The 13,667-nt window shown below is 39.9% G+C and overlaps 1 protein-coding gene across 2 annotated transcripts in view; it reads left to right on the forward strand.

Moving 5' to 3' along the window:
* atrn (attractin) overlaps positions 1-13,667 on the forward strand; it is a gene marked incomplete at both ends in the record, with an annotated part of 118,626 nt that overhangs the window by 4,737 nt on the left and 100,222 nt on the right. For both annotated transcript variants that reach the window (XM_083910059.1, XM_083910060.1), the window contains 4 exons: positions 4,645-4,728; positions 8,283-8,396; positions 8,659-8,787; positions 12,759-12,955. In XM_083910059.1, the coding sequence (XP_083766185.1) occupies positions 4,645-4,728; positions 8,283-8,396; positions 8,659-8,787; positions 12,759-12,955 (524 nt within the window). The remainder of the gene's footprint in view (positions 1-4,644; positions 4,729-8,282; positions 8,397-8,658; positions 8,788-12,758; positions 12,956-13,667) is intronic.

Genomic DNA, 13,667 nt, shown 5'->3' on the forward strand with positions numbered 1-13,667 from the left:
GTGTGTGTTTGCAAATATTGCACGAAAAGGGGAACATAAGTAAGATATTTATCCACCATGCTAAAAATGTAGTTAATTATTACTATATCATATAATTATATTATTTTTTGTCAAATTATTCAAATTTTTGAGTCCTTACCAGAGGGTACATTCTAAGTAATTATACAAATTGAATTTTAGTGTTCTAATTTTTTGCAGTTTATTCATTTTATGGCGTATTTGTTGATGTTTGTTGCTCTGAAAAACCGCACTCTTCTCCTGAATTACATAGAGAAAATCACTATTTTGTTACATCCCGGCACATGACAGCCACTGCTGCACCAAATATACAAGTTCACACGTGATATGTTGTGACTTTGGCGTTCGAAATCCTTATTTTGGATTTACCTCGGTGTCACCAAATGACCAAATTTACTAAATGAGGCCACCAGCAACTGCTGTCCACGTGAGCTAAAAATGGTGATTTTCTCTATGGACTTTGGTGCAAGAGAGTTTTGTACTGTTTTTAGACTTCTTTATTTGCAAAAACATGCAAAAAGTAGCATTTTCCACTGAATTTCATGAAATATGCAACAATAATATTAGAATTTTCCATAACTATATTATATCAGGTGCTGGTGAATGTGTGGAGAGAAACCTCTGTGACCTCTGTGACATATATCCTCCGTCCTCTCCGGCCTGTACCACTGAGCAGGACTGTTGTTGCTCCTCTGAATGAAGGCGTTGTGCTCGCTCTCATCTCTTCTAACCACTTTAAACATATGTAGACTCTGCTGCAAAGAGACTGTATCTCACAGGAACAAGAATCACAAGTTCACCACATCCTGTTCTTTTTATATTGAGACATTTTCAGCGACTTTAGTTTTGATTCAAACACAAGCGTAGAAGGAAACTTGTTTGTTTTCAAGGAATTCAGTGCTGTGAAAATCTGTTTTTATGCCCCACAGGAGTCAAAGGGGTCATTTTGGCGTTTCTTAATTAACTCACTCATGAGCTACAAATGCCTTCCACCATACGCCTCATGTTTACAGATTTATTGACCGCTTATGCAAAGAATCGGAAAATCACACCGTAAATTAAACCACCAGTATTGGTAGATACTCAAAAAGCTATGATTATCGAACCAAAAGAACAGTGTTATTGAGCCAATGCTTCTATACAGTTTAGTCCCGGTGATTAAATTACATAGAGTTATTCTATTTTCTATATACATGTGACTCTCTTGTGCTTTATGTCACTTTATGGGCTGTTTTTAGAATCTCCACAGATTTAAATTGACATTGACTTGGTCATAAATGTGTTTTATAAAGTGAACTCTCAGACACTGCTTTGCTATTTTAGTCCCATTATGTTTTTTTTTTTTTTTTTTACAGCCTGGTGGTTGTAAATATATTTGGGCCCTGGCGTGATTTGACTTTTCCATCTTAAAACAAACCAAAAAAAGCAGCGGTTATGTCCTGATGTCCTGAGATGAACTGTGTCCACAGTGAAACTCAGAACATTTAGTCTCGGGGCGATGTCCTGTGCTCATTGCAGGCCAGAAAGTTGTTGACATGCACTGATTATTGGGAAAAATGTAATTATTAAATGTTAAAATTGAGAGTTTAATGTGAAGAAATCAGATCTAATCTGATCAGTGAAAGGTGTTTTCCCCCATGTTCTTACGCAGCTGTATCAGCATGCTGCTGCTGCTGCTTCTGCTGCTGCTGCTGCTGCTGTGAGCAGGGCAAGCTCAAGGTCCAAGGCCCAGGGTGTTTTTAACTTTTAAACCAACAACTTTAACAGGACAAACACGTGACGCTACACTGCAGCAATGCTCCTCGTTTGCTTCCTATGTGCAGTTTAGAGAGCGTTTTACACTGTAACTGTTCTTTAGAGAGGGGTTTCTCGCTCTCTCTCTCTCTCACACACACACACACACACACACACACACAATCTACCAGGACTTTAGCTAACAAGCAGTGCAGCGCTGTAATTACAGCTCTCTCTGTGCTAATATAGCCAGCTGAGGCCTGCTGGGGGACGCTGGGGCGAGAAGACAAACACTGATCTCTCAGAGGGCGAGAGGCTCTGGACGCCACTGAACTCAACACCACAACACCACAGCTGCACGTACAGGGTTCTCCTTAGTGCTCTAGGCCTATCACCTTTTAAAAATGTGATATCGAAGCCTATTTTGACACATGGTTTTATTGTGTTCCCTGTCTGATTCTCTTAGAGGAACATTTCTTTGAAGAGCAACCGTTCCTCTTCTTCTTAACGCAGTAGATGTTCTTATTCTCTTCTTTCTCTTTTGGACTGAATGAGTCCAGAGAGGCTGTTTTGGAACGAGGCTGTGACTGTGTGTGTGTGTGTGTGGGCGTGCTCTTTCACCCTGGGACCGACATCAGTGATGATATAATCTCTCCTGTGCATTTCAGCACATCTCTGCCGCTGTGTCATCAAACTGGAATTGGTCAGGCAGTAACTGAATTTTACTAGTGGCTGAGTGTTGTCGTCGTGTCGGGGCATCAGACAATAATTTGCAGCGAGATTTAATGATTGTTTCTTCGTCTGTGCTGCGTGAACTGAAGTGGCAGGAGTTTGTTTACCTGCTCTCTCTATAAATGCAGCCTGAAGGTTACTGTCTGTGTTTTAAAGCGTTAGACAATAGTCAGCACTTCACTCTCACACTTAAACAGACTCGTATTATGCAAAATCAACTTTATAATCATTTAAATCCTTATATTTGGGACTCTGGAGGTCCTACGAGTCGGCAAAGTGTGAAAAAAGATGACTCATTCGTGTTTTTGTGGTCCTCCTCAGTCTAAGTACAGGAGATGTGTTGACTTCCGCGCTCATTGGGATGTCACAATGCATTAATTTTTGGAATTGTTGTCTCGGGGAGCTCCGCTTTATCCGTAAAACACATGAGAGTGCTGGCAAGGGCAACGGCATCCGAAAATCGGAAGTCACAGAGTCCTACACAAACTTCCAGCCTCAGTGGATTTATCTGTCCAGTGGATACATGTTATATATGATGACAATGAGCCTGCAAATGATCACTTTTCCAAATGCTAACTGCTGTTAGCTCCCAGTAGCCTCTGTGGCTGATGTCATTTCCTGTAACCTTAAGTTTCATTTTACTTTTTTTTTTTTTTTAAGAGATACCACTTAACAGAGCGTTCTGAACAGGGCTGTTTTGGCAGGGTGATTGAATTACTGTGGTGCTTCATCCTTATGGTATTTTGACCAAAGCATGTCACAGACATGTTCATTAGGACACAAGGAACTAGTTTAACTTGGAGAAATAGGTATAATGTGGGACCTTTAAATGATGTTTACAGCTGCAGCTAACTGTGGTTTTTGTGTAGGTTTATTGAAGCTGCATCAACAGTAAAGGATATTAGACTTTATCAAAGACCTGTTTCTATTGTTGTCCCGGTTGTTTACACAGTTGACGACAGGGCTTTTTGTGTTCAGAATGTCAACTAATGGCCCTTTTTTCCCACTGTGCTCCCAGCTCGCCTGGGCTTGCCTCGCCACGGCTACAGAGGCGAGTCGTTGTATACACATGGGATTAAATCGTTCTGGGAGCAAAGTTTAAGTGGCAAACACTTTAAAGGTCAAGTGTGAAACATTTACGAAGGGTTTTATTCGCAGAAACGCACTATGCTACCTGTAAGTAAGTGTATAATCGCTTTATAATCACTTTAAAATAAAAAGAAATAGTTGCTGCTTTATTAATGCCTTCTACATAAGGGCAAAAAGACAAATTACTATGAGTGTTTGTTTCGGGTTTTTGAAGCAGATTAATTGATGAAAAAATACAGGGGTTATTGCGACACGATTAAAAACAAGATTAAAAAAAGAAATATTGCTTTATTGTCACAATTTCTTTTTTATTAAGATCATTGTCATTATATGACTTATATCAAACCTTTATTTCACTCAATAAAACATTGACAAAAGAGAAAATCTCTCTCTCACACACACACACGGCATTTTAGTTCAGTTCATTTATTTTTATTCTTCTGTTTTTAAAGTGAAACCTGGTGCATGTTTGGTAATGCACGTCCCAGGCATCCTCTATAGTTACAAGTTGCAAATAAATAAGCAAACAAGCAACTGAGAGGACAGGGCAAATGTTGAAAATGCAGACAAGGGAATTTAAAAGACAACATTTCAAGGTGGAATATAAAAATAAGGTCAATTCCAGTCTGGAATCCCAGTCTGATGGACTTACAGTAACGGTTAGTTTTCTTTTTTTGTCAGGATGAAGGTGTTTTTGAGAACCTGGCATGTGTGGACAGTGTTAAAAATGTTTAAAACACACAAAAAAAACAGTTATTTGTGGACTAGGCTTGAGATTAGTTAAGAGCAGGAAAAGGCGGGGGCCCCGAGTCTCACATGAGCTCACTGGGACATTAATCAGAGACGATGCTCAGGACCTGACAGCAGAATCTCTGGAGAATCTTGTCTGACTTTAAGCAGCACTGGTGGAGTGCGAGTCTGCTCATGTTGGGACAGCTGGACATTTGTCTTTGTGTTGTTTTCATGCTGCTTTTTTAAATGGGAGTCCTGATTTCAACTTGTTAATTATAGAAAGAATAATAAGTATTTGTTGTTTTAACCTTGAATTTCTCTCTCCCTGCTTCCACTCAGGTTGACGGGACCCTCTGGTGTTCTGTCTGATGGACCAGGAAACTACAAGTACAAGACCAAGTGCACATGGCTGATTGAAGGACAGTGAGTATCGTACTAATCCAACACCAGGGGCACAAGTTATTGAAGGGGATTTATCTAGAGCTCCAACTAACGATTATTTTCATAATCGATTAATCGTTAAAATAACCGACAGATTGATCAATTTAATTTATTACATCGATTAATTAATCGCTTGGTCCATAAAATGTCAGAAAATGCTAAAACATGTTGATCAGTGTTTGTCAAACCAAAAGATTCAGTTTGAATGATTTCTTTGTTATATGGAGCAAAGAAACCAGAAAATATTCACATTTAAGAATCTATAACCATCAGAAAAAAGCTTCAAACCGGTTAATCGGTTATCAAAATAGTTGACAATTGATCAATTGTTTCAGCTCTAGATTTAACTCTGCATGGAAACTGGTACTGACTTCAATTTAAAAAAACAAAATAACAAACAGTGTTTCAGGAACAAACAGAGACCCTAACTTAAAGGGGGAAAAAAGAAAGAAAGAAAGAAAGAAAGAAAGAAAGAAAGAAAGAAAGAAAGAAAAAAAGGATCCCTAAAACCTTTAGGCAGTTGTGAGATGGATTGAGAAAACAGAGCCTGTAAGTCAATATCATACATTTTTCAGACTTGTCATGATTAGTAGATCTGCTCTCCTCACCATCAGGGAAATATACAATATCTACAAGGTGATGGATGGAGATTAATGGCAAAGTAGCTGTGAGGAAATCCAATACTGCTTCTGTATTGTTAATGTCAGCATAACCGCAGCCGCAGAGTATGGATTCACAGCAACACTTCTTAATTTTCCCTGCGTAACCGGCTCCTCCAAGAGCCATAAAGCTCTTTGATTACATTTACATTCTCGGGCACCGAGCCGACGCTCATTCACGACTTTGTCGCAGGGATTTGAACTCCTGACCTTCCTCTTCCTGTGACGGTCTCTCTCTAATCACCGAGTCGCTCAATCGTCCGGCGGTTTCATTTCACTCTAATGGCACATTTTCACGAGGCCTTTAAACCTCAGCTGGTTCTTAACGGGAGGTTAACGCAGTGCCACATGCGTCAACATGACCAGAATACCTTTATAAAGGTGGCTTCATGAGCTACTTACATGCACTTTAAAGGGATAGTTTGGGATTTCACCATTATCAGCTTGAGTGAACACAGTTTAAAGATGATGTTCACCACTTAACCTTGCTCTAAGACAGCTTTATCCAACATTAAACTTCGGTCTGTGTCTCTTTGTGAACTGTTTTCATCTCCTTTACCAAAGCCCATTGACTAAAACAGTGATTTGTTTGGAGTCAACTCCAAACAGCGTCGTTCTTACACCGATGTCACAGAATAGCACGGCGTGTTTTTGCTACAGGAGTAGGAGATTTACATAGTGACTCAGTCTCAGACTGCATTTTTCTTGCTGGAAAAAATGAGATAAAGCAGGTCAATGTACATTTTACAAGGTGAAGCTTTTGTTATGTGGTATAAAAACCTGGGTTTTCCTGCTGTCGTCATCCACAGCCATGTTGTCTTGAGTTTAGAGCTGAAACAATTAATTGATTAATCGATTTGAAGCTTTTTTCATTATTAAAACAAGATTTCTGATCGTTTTAGCTGCTTTTTTTACTGGTCTGTTAAGTTATTGTTTACAGTTTTGTTCCTTGTCTTTAGCTGGTCTGTTTAGTTATTGTTTACAGTTGTTGTCCTGTTTGTCTTGTTTGCCTAGATTTGTCTTATTTTTACCTGAACCTAATACGCACCTTATTTACATTCACTCTTATCTTATTTCTTTCTATGTACAGTTTTTATAACATTGTGTAATTGTTAATCTGTATACGGAGCTGCTGAAACCCTGTTCTCTCCCCACTGTGGGATAAATAAAGCTATCTTATCTTATCTTCAATACGAATATAAGAATATAGTATAGAAATCATTAAAACTGAATCGTTTTGGTTTGTGGACAAAACAAGACATTCGAAACACTGATCAGTTTAATGTATTGAAACCTGAGGTGAACTGAGCTGCAGACACAACATTTTACGGCCTTGCTCAAACAGAATGCGATGTTGTTGTTTTATAAATAACAATGCTTCTTTGTCCTGAGTTTTGATTGAATGATTGACCAGTCACAAGTCGACTTTTTTTAACCGTGCCTCGGGGCTGCTGCCATCTTTTCAGTTTATGTGTTTTGAGAGAAGAGGGGAGAAGAGCGAGCTGAGTCACCACTTCACTCCACTCAATGAAAAATATGAGGAGAAAAAAAAAATTGTGACTATTCATAAACATTTCCTGTACATCTTGTGCTGCCGTCGTGCATGCGCTAAATGGACCTTCTTCTTCTTCCCCTCCTCATTTCCAGTGATTTGCATTTTGTGACATTAAACCAAATTTAGAGCCTTGACATTTAAAGAATCTTGTGAACGTCTTAAATCAAAAACTGATTAACTAAGCCGGGCATTTTATGCCTCAATATCTGACGGCCATAACTGTAAAAACTCTCCATCTCAGGCAGTTTTTTCTTTTCATGTTGCACAGTGGAGAAGCAAATGTCGCCTACTGTATATGGAAATAAATAAAAATGTGTCACATTTCACAGATTAATTTTGTTGCAACCATAACAAGTGTGACAAATACAGTATTTATATAGTATATATTAAAGTCACTTTAAGTTGTACAGTCTGGCGGTGAATGATTCTTCCATAATCGGTTGGTTAATTATTAATTATTATTTAGCTCATGTCGTTAAAGTTCAACTGACCTTTAAGACTTTTAACAACCTGTTTACGCTTGAGGTCAGAAAAGACATAATACTTGCGTAAAAAGAAAAGAGTATGTTTTTTTTATTATTATTTGCTAAACTGGCATCATCTTTCTTCCTAATTGATAAATCGGTTTGTGTGCTGTTGTTTTTTAACATGTTTTCTAATATGTTAGCTTCTTAAAGGGGACATATTATGCAAAATCAACTTTTTAATCATTTAAATCATTATATTTAGAACTCTGGAGGTCCTATCAGACGGCAAAGTGTGAAAAAAGATGACTCACTCATGTTTTTGTGGTCCTCCTCAGTCTAAGTACATGAGATAAAACACGAAGTCCACGAACAGTTCTATTCTTGGCTCCACAGTGCAGCACAGAGTTCTACACAAACTTCCAGCCTCGGAGGATTTATCTGTCCACTGGATACATGTTATATATGACAGCAATGTGCCTGCTAGAACCTGCAAATGATCACTTTTCCAAATGCTAACTGCTGTTAGCTCCCAGTAACCTCTGTGGCTGATGTCATTTCCTGTCCCTTAAGTTTCATTTTACTTTTTTTTTGGACCTTTAAGGTGGACCTAAAGAGATACTACTGAACCGAGCGTTCAGAAAAGGGCTGTGACAGGGTGATTGAACTGCTGTGGTGCTTCATCCTTATGGTATTTTGACCAAAGCATGTCACAGACATGTTCATTAGGACACCAGGGAACTAGTTTAACTTGGAGAAATAGGGTATAATATGGCCCCATTAAATGCGTTAAGACATTTTTTAAAACATTTTATATTATACTCAGCCATTTTTTGATTATGTGTGTGTGTTTTCTAGGCCCAACACCATTCTCAGATTAAGATTCAACCACTTTGCCACCGAGTGCAGCTGGGATCATCTCTACGTGTACGACGGCGACTCCATCTACGCTCCTCTCCTCGCTGCGTTCAGGTACATTTTTACTGTTTTTTACAAACCATTTTTACGGAATCTTTTGTTTGATGAATTCATCCCACCTCCAATTTATACATGTGTTGTTCACAAAATTTGAATAAAACGCTGGTAAAGATTCAGCAGACAGGCAGGAGAAGCTCTGTGACCTTTTTAATATACAAACATAATTGAACTGTTGATTTGCTACACGAGCAAAGCGGCGCTCTAATACGACTCCACATAATGACCTTCTAATGTTTGCCGCCGTTTGTTATTGCAGCGGTCTGATTGTTCCTGAGCTTTACGGGAACGAGACGGTTCCCGAGGTGGTGTCTCAGTCCGGATACGCTCTGCTGCACTTCTTCAGCGACGCCGCCTACAACCTGACTGGCTTCAACATCTCCTACAGGTGAGTGAGCGATTCGCACGGCTGAGACACGACGACCATTTTTGTTTTAAAAACAAGAACAAGAAGTCAAGAAGCGTTTTTTTGTAGCTCCAGCAGAAGTCCATTTGAAGACAGTTTCCTTGTTGTGTCGCCTCAGGCTTCTATATTTGAGCGTCTTGAACTCGAATTGTGCTTTTCAACAACATAGTTCCATTAAGGATAGTACCTGGTACCTGGTGCTTTTTATGTACCTGCTCTGGCGAGGTTCCAAATGTGACGTCAACAGACTGCAGGCCACTGATAGGTCAGAGAGTGTCATCACTGGAAGATTCTAGTTGATCTAGTTGATGACTAGATGAATATTCAAGTCATTTAAGTTCTATATGTTTGTGTAGATTTTCGTTCGCCCAGATCAAAAATTATCAATATACCTCACCGAGTCTGAAAAAGCCAAGAAATTGACTGATTCAGTGATTTTTGGTTCAGTTAATCTTAAACCAAGTGTGTTTATCCGTCAGGATAAAGGTGATCTGAGGCATTGATGCTCTATGTGATTTGAATGAGTTGCAGTAAGCTTATGGATTGGTCTATCATATCAATCTTTGAAGAGTCTGCCGTATGTATTGTTTTTTGCTTACCTAGCATCAACCTTTTTGATAATAGATACATTGGTTTGTGTGTTGTTTTTTAACTATTAAAGACAAGTTTTCTGATATTTCATCTTCTTAAATGTGAATATTTTCTGGATTCTTTAAGTTTGGTTTGTGGACAAAACATTTTTTTAACACTTTTTCGAGAAAAACATTGAAATAATCTTCCGAAAATCTATAATCATCCACAGGCTAACGGATTATGAAAATAAATAGGGCTGAAATCAATGATTATTTTCAAGTCATTTATTGATTATGTGTGTGTGTTTTCTAGCTACATTCATAGGTGCAGTGTGTTTGTGGATGCGCATATAAATAAATGACAAGATTCTCTCAAAGCTGCTTTAAAACTGGCATAGTAAGTAAAAATAATAGCCTCCTGCAACATCTGCAAAAGGAAACCCTGGACGACTGCTATTTTGGCACCGTCGCCATAGCGATGGGATTGAAGTTGGGCCGAGAAATGGAGAGTCTGATGAAAGCAGAGTGCCCTCGTAGGCTGCCCCCCCCCCAACCAGTCTTTGGTGTGTTTTAGAATAACAAAAAGGTGGAGGCGGCAACACGCATCAAACCATCAGGAACATGAAAGGAATGAATGAGGACCCTGCCTGTGTGTCATCTGTCTCCTGTCCAAACATGTTTGTCTGCAGGACGAAGACAAAAACTCTCTTTTCAAGGCTTGTTTTTGCTTGATTAACCCTCCCCTTTATTCAGTTTTTATAAATGATAAAATAAACACTCAACCATACACTGTCTTATCACTTTGACCCATATTTTCATTCTTTCACTCTGCCGTCTGCAGCACTTTGTCCCCATCCGGCTGAATACATATTTTTAAAAGAATCAGTCTGAAAACAGAGCAGGATCTCATCACTTAATTATCCATTATTGAAATGAGTCTGCTGTGTACAGTACAATAATAATAATAATGATAATAATAATAATAATAATGATGTGGTCCAGCTTGGTGGACTGTGAACCCCTCCAACTCCACTCTCTCTGATTTGCTATAAATGTTATGCTTCCAGCTCTAGTGGAATCAAAATGGAAGCCTTGCTCTGTTATTTACCAGTTGCCATGGTGAATCCCACGATCTGTGCTCCATTGATAATGAGTTTTTTTGTGCCCTTCCACCAGACACGCACTCAAGCTCTGAATGAAGTGAATATGCTCAGAGTTGATTGATCGAAAACACAGGTCAGCTGTTTGGGGAACTGAAAACTCATCTTGAGGATTGATTAGCGCCATGTTCGGGGTCGGGACTTTGACTCTGTGGTGAAAACTGCTCTCTTAATCAAACGCAATTTAGTTTTTTTTATTATTTTTATTGAGTTTTTAATTTGCCTCATTGTGCCAAAGTGTTGCAACATCCTAAATAGCAGTAGAATAGCATAGAAGAAATGTGTTTGTGTGTTAAATAGTGGTGAAAACTGAAGATTGGAGCCACTCACCTCCCCCTTACCAACCATGTCATAAAAGGATATACAGTAGTTCTTCTTCGCTATCACTGTAAAGGAAGGTTCTTGCCTGAACTGTTACGAAAGCCATAGATTTTAAAAGTAGTATTGAATTCGATTGAATTCGATTGAATTTCAGGCCTTAATCCACAGTCGACCTTCATGACCTGCTTTTTTGTCTAATTCTGTTAATGTTATAAATGTGTGTCTTCTTTTGAGGAGCTATCTGGGCCACATCTCCCATGAAAAAAGGTAATTTTAATTTCAAGGGACTTGCTGCTTCAATGAAGGTCAAATAAACAACATCGTCCAGATGGGGTTTTAATGTGAGGACGCAAATATCGACATAGTTCTCTGTGGACATGCTCCTGCCAGCTCCCTGGTCAGATCTCCAGACAGTGTCCAAGTGAGAAGATCCAGGTCATTCTTAACCTTTTGGCTTTTTTGAATTGGACGTTCTCCTACCATGTGGATCATATGTGAGCTACAAATTCCGAAGATTGTCTGTAACCCAAATCTCCAAAAGGCTACAGACTTAACTTTACTTGGACTCGTCCGGTGTTTCCGAATCCTGGTCCTGCTACAACACACCTGATTCAAATAAATGATTCATTATCAGGCCTTTTGAATCGAGTGTAAAACATGCAGGGCAGGGACTCCCGGAGGACCAGGATTGGGAAACACTGGACTCGTCTTTAGAGACTCAGACTCGAACGCTGACGCGTGTGTACCTCAGGAGAGGACATCCGAAGACATGTCTTGACGTTGATGTAATGTCAAAGAGAAATGGCTCCATAAAAGAGATTGAGAGGAGCAGCGGCGGCGGCTGTTTTACTTCAGTCAGGGTGTGTTTTCCATCTGCTCGTCGGCGCCCTCAGCGACTCCATGTTTGCCAGTTACCTCGGCTGCAGCGCCGTCTCGGCCCTCCGAGAGAAAAGTGACGAGTGTTTGCAGCAGGTGCTCAAGGCGTCCAACTGATCCGGGAGGACGCTGCCAATAATAATCCGTTCAGCTGTCTGAAGGGTGAATGCTGCATATTTCAGCTATAAGGCTGCAAACAGCTGTGGCACTCCTCTACAATAAAAGCAGATGTAAGTCAGTCACTGAAAGGATTTCCAGATATTTTATTCAAACTCGCCTCTCGAAGAATGTCTGATGCCAGCGACTCAGTGTCAGTGAGGTCATTGCACTGCTAGACTGCTTTTCCAACAGTAATGAAGGAACATGCAGGTGAAAGCAAAGATATTCGCAAATCGAAACACACCCGCTATGATTTTATACTTAAAGCTGAACAGTGTAAATCTGAAATATAGAGCAAGCAATTTCACACTATGCTGATTAAGATAAGATTAAGACCTCGTGTCATCCAGTGTCGTCCCTTATGCTGCAAACAGAAAGTGATGACAAAACTGACGGAGGCCAGGCTGGAGCACAGCAACAACATGGCGCTAGTAAAGACAAAAAAAGGTTGGAAATGGTTGGGAGTCGGGGTTAGGGGTAAAGTTTATGGTTAATGTTGACTTTTGGGTTTGTGAGTTGCTTGTAGGGCGGCAACTAATGATTGTTCTCATAATCTATTAACTTATCGAATATTTTCTTATTTTTAGTAACTAATTGGTCCATAAAATGTAAAACCTGGGGATGATGTCTTGTTGTGTCCACAAAATGATTCAGTTTTAATGATTTCTTTGTTTTTTTTTGGAGCAAATAAACCAGGAAATATTTACATTTACGAAGCTAAAAAATCAGAAAAACTATTCTATTACTATTACTATGAATTTAGTGATTGTTGCAGCCAAATACAAACCAAAATACATCCATTAAAGTTGCTATCTCGTCACCTTTTGTCTCTCTGACTGTGTCCGTCTCTTTCCTCCACCTTCAGGATGAACACGTGCTCCAACAACTGCTCGGGCCACGGCGAGTGTCGCGGCGGCACCTCCGGCGCTCCGGTGTACTGTGAGTGCGACGACAACTGGAAAGGAGAGGCCTGCGACGTCCCATACTGCCTGGCCGACTGTGGCTCCCCTGACCGAGGCCGCTGCCAGAACAAGACCTGCGTTTGCAAGGCCGGATGGCAAGGTGGGCATGTGTCATTGTCTCGTTACCACGGTGTCAGGGTTGGCGCCAAATCCTCCTCAGTGACAAAAATGAGATTTCTCCTTGTGCATTCTCTGCTCTGAATGAAGCTGTGGCTCTGCTCCCAGCACTGGCTAATCATGAGTTCAGCAGCCAAAAAAATGATGAATACAGGATATTTGTGGAAACGCAGCTCTGCCCTCCTTCCTATTTTTTTTTGTTGAACAACTGTGGTTCTTTCATTAACGTCAGAAACTGCTTTTGGTGATCTTTGACTTTGGCTCCAACAATGAATTAAGTTCTTCTTCCTCTTTCGGTTTCTCCCTCCAGGGGTCACCACAGCAGATCATTATGCCTCCACCTTGCCCCGAGTGTTTTGATATTTTAATTTGGCAAAGATGCCTCATGTATTTGGATATAAAAACATAATTGAGAGAAAGAAGGAGAGTGTTTGCCTCATGACCTGGTTCCCGAGGAGGCTTTTGACAGCAGCAGAAATCATATGTGCTATTAAATAAAGAAGCAGTTTCAGGGTACTGAAGAGTTTCTAATCTGATTCAGTTATCTGTAAACATGTCGTCTGTTTGCTGGTGACTCAGCTGAGTTTAAAAACCTCCTCCACTGTCTCTGAAGTATTATTTTCATAATGAATTCATCCATCTGTTAGTTTCTCGTTGTTTGGTCCATCAAAGTGTTGTTTGCGGTGTTTTCACAA

Source organism: Microchirus variegatus (genome assembly GCF_963457635.1).
Source record: "Microchirus variegatus genome assembly, chromosome: 2".
NCBI classification, from domain to species: Eukaryota; Metazoa; Chordata; class Actinopteri; order Pleuronectiformes; family Soleidae; genus Microchirus; species Microchirus variegatus.